This window comes from Protomyctophum bolini, assembly GCF_963924005.1.
Source record: "Protomyctophum bolini genome assembly, chromosome: 7".
NCBI lineage: Eukaryota > Metazoa > Chordata > Actinopteri > Myctophiformes > Myctophidae > Protomyctophum > Protomyctophum bolini.
The window spans coordinates 31,034,092-31,048,149 of NC_137868.1; the positions used below are offsets into that span (position 1 = coordinate 31,034,092).

General features: G+C 41.5%; 2 protein-coding genes across 8 annotated transcripts in view; one reads left to right on the top strand and one right to left on the bottom strand.

The window, feature by feature from the left end:
- Positions 1-13,907, top strand: part of LOC308318235 (ankyrin repeat and IBR domain-containing protein 1-like) — a 51,147-nt gene extending 37,240 nt beyond the window's left edge. For all 6 annotated transcript variants that reach the window (XM_080767697.1, XM_080767699.1, XM_080767696.1 and 3 more), the window contains 7 exons: positions 110-176; positions 1,362-1,507; positions 2,628-2,806; positions 2,934-2,985; positions 7,488-7,590; positions 8,158-8,201; positions 9,445-13,907. In XM_080767697.1, coding sequence (XP_080623823.1) covers positions 110-176; positions 1,362-1,507; positions 2,628-2,806; positions 2,934-2,985; positions 7,488-7,590; positions 8,158-8,201; positions 9,445-10,413 — 1,560 coding nt within the window. In that variant the 3' untranslated portion in view covers positions 10,414-13,907. The remainder of the gene's footprint in view (positions 1-109; positions 177-1,361; positions 1,508-2,627; positions 2,807-2,933; positions 2,986-7,487; positions 7,591-8,157; positions 8,202-9,444) is intronic.
- cmc1 (C-x(9)-C motif containing 1) overlaps positions 1-14,058 on the bottom strand; it is a 307,618-nt gene that overhangs the window by 65,737 nt on the left and 227,823 nt on the right. The window lies entirely within an intron of this gene.

Consider the following 14,058-nt stretch of genomic DNA (forward strand, 5'->3'; position numbering starts at 1 on the left):
AGATAGTTTAAGAATTATTTTAGACATAAGATGGCAATGCACTCTAGGATATAATCTCTTTCTTTCATGAACAATACAAATAAAACATCAATTGTCATCCTCGTACCAGCTGGAACAGCGCCTATTGAGAACAGCCAAAGAGAAGATGGAACAGCTGAGCCGGGCCCTGAGTCGAAGTGAGTGTCAATCTTTGTGTTCATAACAGAGCCAGCCACCCAACAACCCCTTAATCCATTGACGCCTGGTGCATCGTATACGTTGTTCTACCCTTGATGCCGGCGCGCTCTCTGTCTCTCATCAGCTATTGCTATACATGCAGCAACATAACTATTTAAAAAAAAATCATCAGAATTTGAAGGTTTTCAGAAACCTTAGGTCAGGCCCTAGAAGGCGTTCCCAGATTCGGCCTCGGGCATCAATGGGTTAAAACTGTCCATATTGTAACATGTTTGTTACCAGGCTTTGCACTGACGGAGTTCAATAATACATTAAAGACATTCTGATATTTCTGATTATGTCTCCTTAAAACTGGAAAATCACACTAGCTAACACTAGTGGAAAATACCCATTTAGACCGGGAACCCTTATTCGTTGTTATACCTTTCAATCCGGATACTCCGGATACAACATTAGCTGTTGCTTATATTTATTTTTGAAATCTTTACTTTAAATCTGGCAGGATTTTCAACTCCCTCAGCCTCAGGTCGTCGGTGACTCGCGCACCAAATTTGAAGTCGGTGGTTCTCGAGATCCATGAACAGATGTACATACCGAGATTATTTGCATAATTATTTTAAGATGTAACTATATGTATTTGATGTATTTGTATTCCCATATTGAAAATGTATAGAGAAGATATTTGCATGACCTGATGATCCAAACAAAGAGTCAACGTGTGTGTGTGTGTGTGTGTGTGTGTGTGTGTGTGTGTGTGTGTGTGTGTGTGTGTGTGTGTGTGTGTGTGTATATATATATATACCGGTGTATATATATATATATAATACCTTGGTATTTACTATGAAACTCATAGTATAGCACTGGCCAGATCAGTCACTAGATGATCTTCCCTTAGGCTAGACCTTTGTGATGTAATCTAAAAGAACAGGATGCATGATGAATTTAACACTGTAGACCCTTTCTTTGATATACTAAGTGATGTTTCACCATGCAGCTGCCTGCTCATCCCTTTACACTGATCTATTAAGATGTGAAACCTCTGGAGGTTGGCACGGGGCTTTATTTTAATCACGTGTGTGGGGGTGGAGGACAGTGGAATAGGCTTTAATGTGTGTAATTCAACAGATCTGTTTCTTTCTGTTAACCTCCTCATCCCTCTGCATTTCCTCTCTTTTCTTTGTCAGGGGAAGGAGGCCCACCTGACACTACATTCATCGAAGATGCTGTCCTAGAGTTGCTGAAGACTCGTCGCATCCTCAAGTGCTCTTATCCTTATGGGTTCTTTCTGGAACCGAAAAGCACAAAGAAAGAGATCTACGAGCTTATGCAGGTGCTGGACCTGCTCCCAGATACAAAGATGTAAAGAATTCACAGCAGGCAGTCCTGTATGAATCTTTAGATAAGGGACCAGTCCTGTATGAATCTTTAGATAAGGGACCAGTCCTGTATGAATCTTTAGATAAGGGACCAGTCCTGTATGAATCTTTAGATAAGGGACCAGTCCTGTATGAATCTTTAGATAAGGGACCAGTCCTGTATGAATCTTTAGATAAGGGACCAGTCCTGTATGAATCTTTAGATAAGGGACCAGTCCTGTATGAATCTTTAGATAAGGGACCAAAGTGTTGTCCTTGCCAATTTTCCCATTGTGACCCAAATATATGCCAGCTAAAGAAATGCCAGCTTTTAGTGAAATATATTGGATTTTTATAGCAGCCAGCATTAACACTTCATTTATGCTGCTGCTGTCTTATGTGTTATGTAGAAGCGTTTGGTTTAGAAATAAATAAAGTCAAGGGTTTGTAATTATAGAATTTACTGCCTAACTGAGAAACTCTGAATTACCTTTTTGGACAAGATAATTTCAATATTAACTACCAGTAAGACGCGACCTCGCCCTTCATCCGCCTGGGTGACAGCAGACTGCTGGGCGAGCGCTGGCGCTTTGGAATGGGGGGTCAGATCAACATATCCGCCTGGGAGACAGCAGACTGCTGGGCGAGCGCTGGTGCTTTGGCATGGGGGGTAAGATCTTAATTTTCGGGCCTGTTGAGAACTCTAGTTTGCGCCGGCTGCCGAGCACGGCTGCACTATTAACTTTGGGGCAAGCCCATCTAGAGTTTGAATGGACAGGTATCAGTCAAAAGGGAGACATCCAAGAGGAAGAATGGATGGGGAGGTTTGAGGTCAGATGTAGAGTTGCTGGCCAATATTGATGACATCAGGGCTCTCCATATATGGGCTTAATATTGATGACATCAGGGATCTCGTTATGTCATGTGCTCCATCCCTGATGATGTCACGTTGTCCATCCCTGATGATGTCACATGCTCTCTGACCCCAACCAACACACACACGATTCCATAGTTAACATCAACCACTCATCACTTAATTCATTCATCAGCAAACCAGTCATCCAGACATTTAATTTGTCTGTTTTTTGTCCATAGACGGACTTGGAGATGGTAACTGAGGACCTTGCACAGAAGGTAAATCGGCCATACCTACGCACACCGCGCCATAAGATAATCCGTGCAGCATGTTTAGTTCAGCAGAAGAGACAGGAGTTCCTGGCTTCAGTTGCCAGAGGGGTTGCACCCAATGACTCTCCAGAAGCCCCCAGACGCAGGTTCGTGACACTGCTGTTGGTTCTGTACAGGTTCCTGCATAGAGCCTATAGACATTTGGGAGTGGAAAGTAATCGTGTCACATTGTTTGCGCATTCATAATGTTGTCTCTATTCTCTTAACTTTCAGTTTCGCTGGCGGAACATGGGACTGGGAATATTTAGGCTTTGCGTCACCTGAGGTACTGATCTTAATATGCATCTTTATACTGTATATACTGTCCTGTGCTGTCACTGCTGTGTTGTGCTTTTCTGACTGCTTATTTTTCAGCCAAGCAAATTGCTTCACTGGGGGGAGAAAGGAAAGAATATATATATATCTCTGAAGGCACACACTACAAAGGGGGGCTTATCTTCAAAAGACCAATATATCAGATTAGTGTGGGTAGCGGTAGCCCACTCCCCCTCTTTTCCTCACATGATTTAAATAAGAAAGCCTGTCATTATTCCATTTCAGTAAACAACTTAATCTGAAAATGCTTCCGTCTGTGGGGAGGTTCATGGAAAATGGTACCATCATCCCAACATTAAACTGTCCTAACAATAACTCTCATAGAGTTTCTGTCTCGCTAAAGTGGTTAAAACGAACACCAGACTAATAATAATCAAAGCTTGATGACTCTGGCTCAGAGACACTCTACAGATGGCCCTCTCCATGGGTCCTACAATGCCTGTGGATCACTTCATCAGATCTCAATGGCTATGTTTAGAATTGGAATGGGAATGTGTGTTTCCATACACGTTGGTAAGTATATCCTGTCAACTGAACTCATAAATTACTTTGGAACTGGCCAACATTCGATTACATTCTATGATAACTTAATAATTCTATTGCATGGGGCGGCAGTGGCTCAGGAGGTAGAGTGGCTGTCTTGGAATCCGAACGTTCTATTTTTTATTCCTGGCTAAGTGTCCTTGAGCAAGACACTGAACGCTCCGAAACGGAGCCGAGAAGGATTTGACTGTTTGGAACCGGTCCGACCAAAACGCAGCCGATCCGATATAGATCCGGACCCATAGTGTGTTCTCTGCAATATTATATGCTTCAACATGACCTGAGACTGCTCTCTATGAGTGACACGCTGCGCTGTCCCCAGGGTTGCAAACTTGCATAGGCTAATATTAGTGCATTTTAGCGCACCAACATTCTTACCAGAGCTGTTGACAATCACAACAAAACTGTCCCACATTTTTCCTCCGAGGTGGAAAGCCTGGTGACAAGAGGTTAGTCCAAATTGCTTGTTGCTTTGCGTTTCACCTCGCTCAAGGGGGTCGCCATGATTGCATTAATATAGCCGGGTGGGGGTCTGTGTGTGTGTGTGTGTGTCAGATGCGCACACTCTGTTGGGATTGCGAGGGTTCTCTCGCTCATGTCGTGCATGATGAGACCCAGCCCTTGTTGACTGTTCAACAAACAATATGGACTGACCTATTTTTTAAGTTGAAGGGTTTAATATATAAAGCTCGGATCGTCACGGGTAATTTCGGGTAACTGCATTTCAGACGATCTGACCCAGACCTGTCCGAGGGACAAGTCAATATTTTGGGCCCGAACCGGCTCTGTTCTCGGTTCGCTTCTCGGGTATTCGGTTCCGGATGGACCCGTGCTGCCCTCTAGCTTGGTGCCTTGCATGGTTTCCTCCACCATCGGTGTGAGAATGGGTGAATGTGAAGTACATTGTAAAGCCAGTTAAAACGGGTGCTATGACAACGCATATAACGGGTATTTCATACTAGGGTGGGGTATGCATTCCCGATTGTCATTGTTCCCAACTTGCATCGTTCCCAAGTAGACCGGTGCCTGACAGGCACAGGTCTAGTTTGCATTTATGTCAGAACTACCATTATATCCACAAGGGGGCACTCGCATACAATTGTCAAGAACAAGCTTACAAAAATGTATCATGTCTTGACATGAAATAACAAGTAGAACTACCCCAGATTCTGTAAAGGGCTGTCCACACCAAGCATAACTATAATTATATTGTTTAATCATTCTAACTCAAGTGGATGGCAGAGTCCACACCGACAGAACGGCAGTGATGAACGATATTGATATGGTTATAGCGCTTAGTCTTGACGACCTATAATGGCTCACTCTGCTATTGTTTATAGTTGCCCACCTAAACTCTAACTGCTAAACTCTGCAGTAGTTTATTTGTCCACCAAAATCCTTCATGCTGTTTTGTTTGTCTGCCGTTAAGTTCTATTTAATGTACATTCACCCCGGACAGATAAAACATAACCACGTTGCTCGATTCGTGGGGATTTTGGGTGGGTTTCGATCTTGTTATGAATGTAGAATAGAATGTGTTTTGGCTTCTGCCCATGCACTCAATGTAGTCTACACAGCTGTGTATCAACGACGGTCAGCATGAACTGCCTTGGTCGAACTGTCATTATAAATTATTGGTAGTCATACCACATATATACAGTATTTTTACAACTGCGCATTTCTCCCAAAATTCGACGATTATTCAAGGTTCAACTATGGGTACTTAACCATCTCATCCCTCTGATGATCATCCATATCCCACTGTAACCTCTTCAATAGTAGTAGTTGAGCAGAAGTTGCCAACAAGTACATTAGCATGAAACTATGAAAGGGTCCACTATTACAAACTACTTCACTGCCTTAATAAGTTAATACAATTTATGTATGCCCTGTACTATGATATGAAATTATTTTCACAGCTTGGCAGCAAATAGTTGTATTTTCCACATTGTTTATTAAAATGCAAGGTTATCATGAATGCAAAGTGCTTTATAAATTAGCATTATATTATGCACAGATAGGTTGCGGTTTAAATGGGTTGTGATTTTGTACAACACTGGTCTATTCGACAGCACATACAGTATGATGTGTACACTGTACAGTCAGTGTCAACCAGACTACACAATGTTGCACGACCTGTCTCTCTCATTGACCTGCTCTACGTGCTTACGAATGTACCCTAGCTATTGATTGTGTGACAAATATACAAATTAGACGTAAAGGTAATGAATATGGCGTCTACCACTTAAAATGCAAAAGACAAAGCAGAGGATGCCTTTAAAAGATTTGGCACTATGCATATAGAAAGTTTTTAGACCCTTTCGAGATTCAGACTGATTCTAAAATGGAATCAAAAGAAAAATCTTAAATCCTTCTACACAAAATAAATTTTTTGAGTGGTGCAACCACTCAAAGGAACAGCAATGTCAGTGTTGTTAACCTACTCCCCTATGTGTGTGACTATGAGTAGCAGTAGGGGCAAAAGTGGTGCTGTTGTGCCAGAAACAGAGAGTTGCACCACTTTTTTTATATATATAAAGTTTATAAACTCATGTTGCTATGATTAGGTGATGTAATTATGATGTAAAACAAATAGTGTCAAAACAAACATTAAATTCTCTTTATTGTTAATGGGATTTAATGTTTGTTAAGGACCGTTCTTCTTGGAAGCTCAGCCAGGTTGGATGGGGAGGGTCAGTGAACAGCTATTTTCAAGTCTCCAGAGATTGTTGTGACACTTGAAATCGTCATACAGAGAGAGAGAGATGGCACAATACAATTTCTGCAGCATTGAAAATGCTTTCAGAGCATGATAGCCTCGATCCTTCTGAAATGGAAGAAGTTCGGAACTACTGACAGTCGTCTTCCTAGTTCCAAACTCCCAGACAAAGTGAGTAACCAGAGATAACGGTTACCTGTCAGACGGGTAACCAAGAACCCGTTGGTCTATAAATGGTCCTTTGTGGAAATGTGAACTTTGCAAGAGAACCGTCAGTGCAGCACTCCACCAATCAAGCCTCTATGGTAGAGTGTGCCATTCCTCACTAAAAAGTCACATGGGTTAGCCGGCTGTTCTGAAAGTTTGAGGAAAGAATTTTCAAAGTAAACTTATTTGATTTACTTCCCCTTTTATGGTGGTTTGACTTTTGTTGTACACATTTGAACCCCAATCTTCACCTTGTCCAATGATTTACTTTAACGCACACCGCCTCGCTGTGTGTGTTTTGGCCTGGTCTGAAGATGAAAGGCCCTTGTCTAAAGCAATTTATATTTTGAAAGAACATATGACTTGCACCGGACTTTAGCCTAAATTACAGCTCTAGAAGTACTACCCCTTGCATTAAATATGTATTTTGTGTGAGTCCAACATGAATAATGCAGCGCGAAAAAAATATAGTTTGAGATTGTCCCTGATGGTGAACCTGACTAGACTCCCAAGGGAAAAGCTGAATCTGTGGGATGATTACGTGGTTAGAGCATTTGTTTCTATACCACATGAGAGGGACTGCTAGGTCTGATCTAGCAAGCTAGCGTCTTTGTAACAATCACATGCACCTTGATTTGTATGTTAAATGTTTTGTGCAACCAGTGAAACAAGTTAGTTACTGTTAACAATAACTGTTGTGGCAAGTGTGATTCAGATGAGTTAACTGCTTGACCAAGTATATAGTTTCCTGCTCTCCATGGATTCAGGCTTCTTACCTTTCCTTTGTCCTCTTCTGATGACCTTTCATAATTTAACTCAAAAGCTATTTGTGGACAAATGTCTCTGTGCTATTACAGGAATGTCATGTATCCAATCAAATAATTGGTTGGAACTATGGGATGAAAACGATTACAAAAAAGTGCTAGTTTATGTTTTCCATTTTATTGGTGATTTTTGATCATTTGACCAAATTTCTTTTGTAGGAGTATGCAGAGTTCCAGTACCGCCGGAGACACCGGCAGAGGAGACGAGGCGACATGTCTAGTCTGCGTAGCAATACTCCTGACCCCGATGACGAGACTCTAGGTACTGCAGTAGGATTGTGTTTGTCAGTGGCCACTGGTGTATGCTCTTTCAAGAAAATTATATTATTTAGGAATTAGGGTACATATTATTTTATGTTGATGTTTGCCTTACAGGGAGTGTTAAATTTTTTTTTTACTGAAGGCAGAAGCATTTGGGAACTTTTGGGGTAACAATCAAAAAATGTAAAGCACAATTTTATACAGTGCACTTATGAGCAATATACATAAATCAGTTGTTTATTTAACTCATGCTCATTAAGCTGATTACTTGCTTTTGCCCGCATGGAGTTGAAGATGGATAGGTTTGCACTTGAGAATAAACTATTAGTTTCTGTTTTCAATCCATATTATATAAATTACTCAGTCAATTTTAGATGCGGTTCTCCAGGCAAATGCTGAATGGCACATTGGAAAATGCCTTGTCAGTTAGCCATTACTTGCTAATGCTGCATTGTTTACTGAAAGGATGATGATTTTCAGAGATTAGCCAATAGTTTTGAGTTACTTCACGACACTGATACTTCTGTACTGTCTATTGGCAATTTCTCACTTTTGTTCTTTTATACAGATATGCAGGACATTGGAAGTGGACACAGACACGGTCCTCTGACGGTACGTGGATTGTCATCAGTTTCATGTCTCCAAAACGAGGCTTCTGGTAGCCTACATGCTGCCTAACCACACGAACAGTAGTATCTATTATGGGCCCTGTTCTGGGCATGTTATATAATAGACAAGCATTTGGTCAAAATAGCATATCTACACGCTCACAATGTGTTGCAGGCTTGTAGGTATTCCCCTTTTAAGTGGTTAATTTTCCCCAGTTCATTATCAGGTTGCCTGGACTTTATATAGAGATTAGGGGCATTTTTTTCGAATTTAAATTGTAACATGTCATCCTTCCGAACAAAACTACCATGACAACCACAGTATAGATGGTCAAGACTGTGGCATCCTGCTACTTAATCTGTTTACAGTAGTATATAGCTAACATTAACTAGCTAGTAGTAATCCCAATAGAGAAGCAATAATGTGTATGGGCAGGTGTAGTTACTGTATGTTGGGAAAACAGCACAGTTGAAGGGCTCTGTTCCCGCGCACAAATGGAATTTGTACACTGAGTTGGAACAGAGCCACACAAACACCCAAGTGAAAATGATCGATTCCCAAATGATTTGTGTCTGCTATTTTGCATTAATGATTTGTTGGGTTAGGGTTGTTGGTCTGGCAATATGCCAAGCATGTACTATTATAGAGGAAACACTGGGAATGGGAATGGGAATTCAGCAAATTTCATTTGCTGCAAAAGTTGCTGCGAAAGATTTTGGCTGTGAGTTTCCTATTGAATTCTGAACAGTATTCTGAATGTGGGCATCGGTTGTGCACCACCCTGCTTTACAAAAGAGAAACGGAAAGACTATAGGACATACAAGGTTTCCACCCGACAGCAACAATATGTTTCCGTGTCCGGCTGTGAAGTAGCAGACTTCTGATCTGGTTTGCAGTTACATTTAGCTATGTGTACTAAAGTCAAGAGTGAAAGGGTGAAAATAATAAGTTACTGTAACCCCAGTCTATTCTCGGATGTTGATGGAGATGAGGTGCTATTGAGGGACTGTTGTGAACTGAAACTGCTAAATTAAATGAAGACCATTAAAACTCAGACAACACTAATGGATAGGCAAGTCCTTTGCAGAGACCGGGGCCCATGTCTTATCTTTATTTATTTTTATTTTAACCTTCAAGTAGTTGTTTCTGTTCTAACATAATAGCACTATAGTTAGTTTGCAAATATAAGATTTCTTATTGTCAAATAAAATAACAATTTATTTGTTGTACATTTGTGTGTTACTAGGGTCTCGGTTCTTTGGAGGACGACGATCCCAACATTCTATTGGCCATTCAGCTGTCACTCCAGGAGTCTAGGATGACGGGGGATGGGACCAACCACGACTTCCTAGCCAATGAAGTATCACTCGGCGCTATCGGCACATCTCTGCCCTCTAGGTTAGAACAGAGCAACCCTAGTGTGGCGGTCCTTCACAGAGCATCTCTGAGCAGCAGCGAGCTGTTGGAGCTGGGAGATAACCTGGCAAGACTGGGCAACATCAACATTCCCAGCCCATACTCTGCTTCGGCAGGTTTTCCCACCTCTGTCCTCTCTCAGTACTGCGACAATCGCCACCGGCCCTTCGGCGGTTCTGTGGCAATGCCGTCGGCTCCGGGTGGCGGCGGCTCATCAACGGGTCTCTTCTCCTCCTCCAGTGATACGTTGGACTCCACCACATGTGGCAGCCAGGACCCTTCCTCATCCTCTGTGTCGGCAACAAACGCCAATCTGCTGGGTAACATCATGGCGTGGTTCCACGACATGAACCCCCAAGGCATCACGCTGGTCCCTGCCATCTCCTCTGAAACCGACACAGACGCAGACCCGGGCACACACCACCCAGCCAGGGCAGGTGTTGAAGGAGGCTACCCAGAGGAGGAGGAGGAGGAGGAGGAGAAAGGGGTCGATGTGCTTTTGGAAATCCCGAATCCTCAGGAAGGCATGGTGGACATTTCTTTCTGTCCTCAGAGACTGACTGATCTGGATGAGAAGGAGCTTGCTGCTGTTGCTACGAGGCCCACACAGTTGGATCTGGTAGGTTTTGACACCGTGTCACTATCGTACATGGCCACCATGGATGCAGGTGGCAAGGATACTGAGCGGGGCAGTGCGAAGGTCTGCAACCGTGTCGACACCCCTACATGTGACACAATGTCCGACCAGCTGCCCAGCAGCAGCTCCTCTGAGTGGGAGGACCAAGTGCACTTGGTGTGATGTGATTGGTTGACTGGGGACAGGGGGAACACTTTGTGAAGGGCAAAACCACTCTGGAATGCAAAGCAGACTTAACTTTTTCGCTGCTATCTACGTTTATAAACGTAGATAGGCTCTCGTTACCTACTGGGGCTAACTACGTTCGTAGGCAACTGTATACATCATATATGAAAGCAGCGACCGTCAGTTTACCTTTTAGCATTGCTCCGGTTAGTATGGAGATCCTCCGTCCCCACCAGCTATGGGATTTTTAATCCGGCTCCATTGAGCCTCCGTTATAACAGGATTTTCAAAGCGCTGCAAAGGTTCGAGCGCTGTCCATGGTGAGCCGTTGCGCATCCGACGATTGTAAATCATTTGTGAGTTTGTATCTTCGATGAGCACATGTAACTGGTTGTAATGATAGCTAAGGGGTCTGCGCTAACGCGACTGATCACTGTGCTCATAACAAAAGCACTCACCTCCTTGAATAACCCGGAAAGGAAACTAGGATCGTAGAGTTAGAGTGGACGGGTGGCATTACCCTAGCGGCAGCGAAAAAGTTAAGGATTATGTATAGATTCAACATATTCCTTGAGCACTCTGCTGGAATGTATGTGGAAATTGAAAATGAGTTTTCTCACAGGCTAAAAGGTAGGTAGTAAGGCTGGTTAATGGTTGGACTAGGATCAATTCCTGTTGCAGTTTGCATATCCAGTCTAGAGCGGACAGGGAAATGGCCTGTGTCTCTGCATAATGTGTGTGTGTGTGGGTGGGTGGATGGATGGAAATGATTGGATACAGTAGGTGGACTCTAGAGCATATACGAGCACTGAACAGTAAATAGAACCCAGGCTTTCCATAGCTACTGCAGAAAGCCTGGTGACGTGAGGTTAGGGAACGGTAGATAAACGTGGCTAGTGGTGTAGCAGTAGTGCAGAGATCTAGCCAGTACAGTTGTAATCAGATCAGTTTCCTGCATTTACTATCTTATCCACCACCCTGCTGGGGGACTGATGGCTTAGAGATTGCATTCCTGGAAAATGGGGCACTGAAAGAGATTGAGACATTCAAATTGATACAAATAGTGTGCGGATTAAAATGTGCAAGTTGCTTTTTCTAAATCTGTAATAGATTAGAAAGTAAGATAAGATATGTAGAAGATTTAGCCTCATGCATTGCATATGCAGGTTTGTGTTTTATATTTCTTTTTTTCTTCCACTGGAGTTAAAAGCCTACTGTGTGAGGTCAGGTTTGAGGGTGTTTTTCTTTTCTTTTCAGCTGTACCCAGTGGACTTTTATTCTAATGTAAGATATGTACTGTGCAGTCTGAGACATTCTTTCACTCCTGTCCATCTCTGTCTACATTATAGGTGCCAAACACTGAATAGCAAAAGCGTAGTTTGCTATTACCAAGGATTCTCTAAAGCAAATTGTGCCTGCTTGCTACAATCCCAATAGTTGACCCAACTAAAATGTAATTGCCTCAAACAGAAAAATGCCATTTTTAGATTAAAGGTGAGAGATTTTTGTCAAATCTCACCACAGTTTAATAAAATGTATACCGTTAGACACAGTAGGTGCCGTGTGCTTAACAGTAATGTATACTGTAGTGTACACACACAATCAAGAATGAGCGGGGATTCTTCTATGGAAATCTGCTGAAATAGACTTTATCCATGTCAAGGCCTCAATTTCCAGAATGCTGTACGGTCTATGAGCTTCAGAAACAATAAATGCAGCCAAGTGGCTGTAGTCACATCAGGGTCGTAGATGAACAGTTTAATCACCATGTAACGGCATACTCTGGATTACATTGTAGCTGTCTAGCTGATTTTGAAGTATTCATTTAGTTATGACCGCACCTGGGAAAGGCCAGTAAAATATCTAATCAGGTGATCACATTGAACCCTGCAAACTAATTAATGAAGCCTACTTTGTTCAGTCCCTGTAAACTCCTTATGATTAAGCCACTGTAGGACCCCGCAAATCAATGGGACTGCAGTGCCGTATCATACTTGTAGAAAATATGTACTGTATGCGTGTACTGTTCCTCAAAAAACATTGAGAACCCTTGCGTAGATGGTTTTCTACACAATTAATCACAGTGCCTTTATGTCAATCACTTTTTTAAATTATTGCTACTTTTATCTTGTGCTTATTTAAAATGTAATTATTTGGTGTATACAAAAAAAAACACCTTAACCTAAGATTATTTCTCTAACATCAAGCTAACCAATGTCCAAATGTGACATTTAAACATTTTAGTTTCCCAACAATATTCGTAGCCGGAGTGTCTTTGAGATTTTGTTCTGTCTTCAAAAGGTATTAATATAGAACGCAAATTGTACCTGTATTGTGGGTAGCAGTTGGTTAATCCACCACATTCTGAAACATATAAAATAGTTGTATTTCTTTCTCATTGTGGAGTAGGGCTTCTTCACATTGGTAATTTGTATACAGTACAATTGGTTCGTATGTACTTTAGAAACTAAAACTTGTGGGTATTTATGTGTACAAGCTTATCTTAGCTGAAGGCGTTAAAACTGAAGAAAGACGCCATATAAATTAGTTATTTCCTTAATGTTCAGAATAAGGATATAGAAAACTATTGATTCATTGTACTGATTCATTGTCTACAAAGTATGTGGCATACGTAAGTAAGATCAATGTTTGTAAGTTTCAATTATTGATTTAATTTCCTCCCCGGGCTGATACCTGACTGTACTGTAGTGTTTTCATTTCTCATCATGAACACTAGTAATTCTAATGTACAGTGTTGTTGACTGTTGAAATGTGTCTTTGAAATTGTGAAGCTGTGAGTGCCATACGGTTATGCTTAATTAATACTTTGTTATATGATAGTAGCAGATCTACAACCTCAAAATGCATGGCAAACTTGTAGATCAGCTATATTCAGCACCGTCATACAACAAAGTATAAATCAGGCTTTAGTGGATCTAGGTTTGTTGGAGTTAAGTTATGTAAACTGGTTTGTTAAGTGGTGGAGTCGGCTAACAAAAATATTTTGTCGTTTTTCTCTAAGGGGCCACCGGGGCGTTTTTTTCCTGGCTGAAATCACAAAGGCGCTCTTCTCAAAACGTACCCAAACGCCCAAGTTGAAAATATTTGAGCTTGGCAAGCAGACAGAAACGGCACACGTGAACGCTTGAGTGCAAAATTAAAGCTCAGTGCCTCGTCAAGCTGCTGGGGTTTCCAAAAACATGGCACTCCCATTTATAACAAAAAAACCTTTTGTGGACACAGCCCCCCAACAGTATGCTGTGCATGAAATGGGTACAAATCTACATTCATATTTTCCTTTGCATTTCACTTCCGATGTTCAGGTGATTTATTTTTAAATGGAAAACACATTTTATAACACATGGAGATTTTCTATTGTAAAGCAACTAATCCTTGAAATGCTATTTGCACTTTCATAGCCTATACTTGATACATTCCCTCTTTATATGAAAGAAAGATGTTTGTGACGATGCCAATAAACTACGAGTTGAATTTGACTTTTAAGTGGTCTATTGGTGCTGTGATTAAAAAACAAACAAAATAACCATTTATTATTTACCCATTCAGATGTCCAGTTAAAATTCCACATTTTAATAATATGCACAGAAATAATCAAATGATTAATTTGACTGTTACTATTTG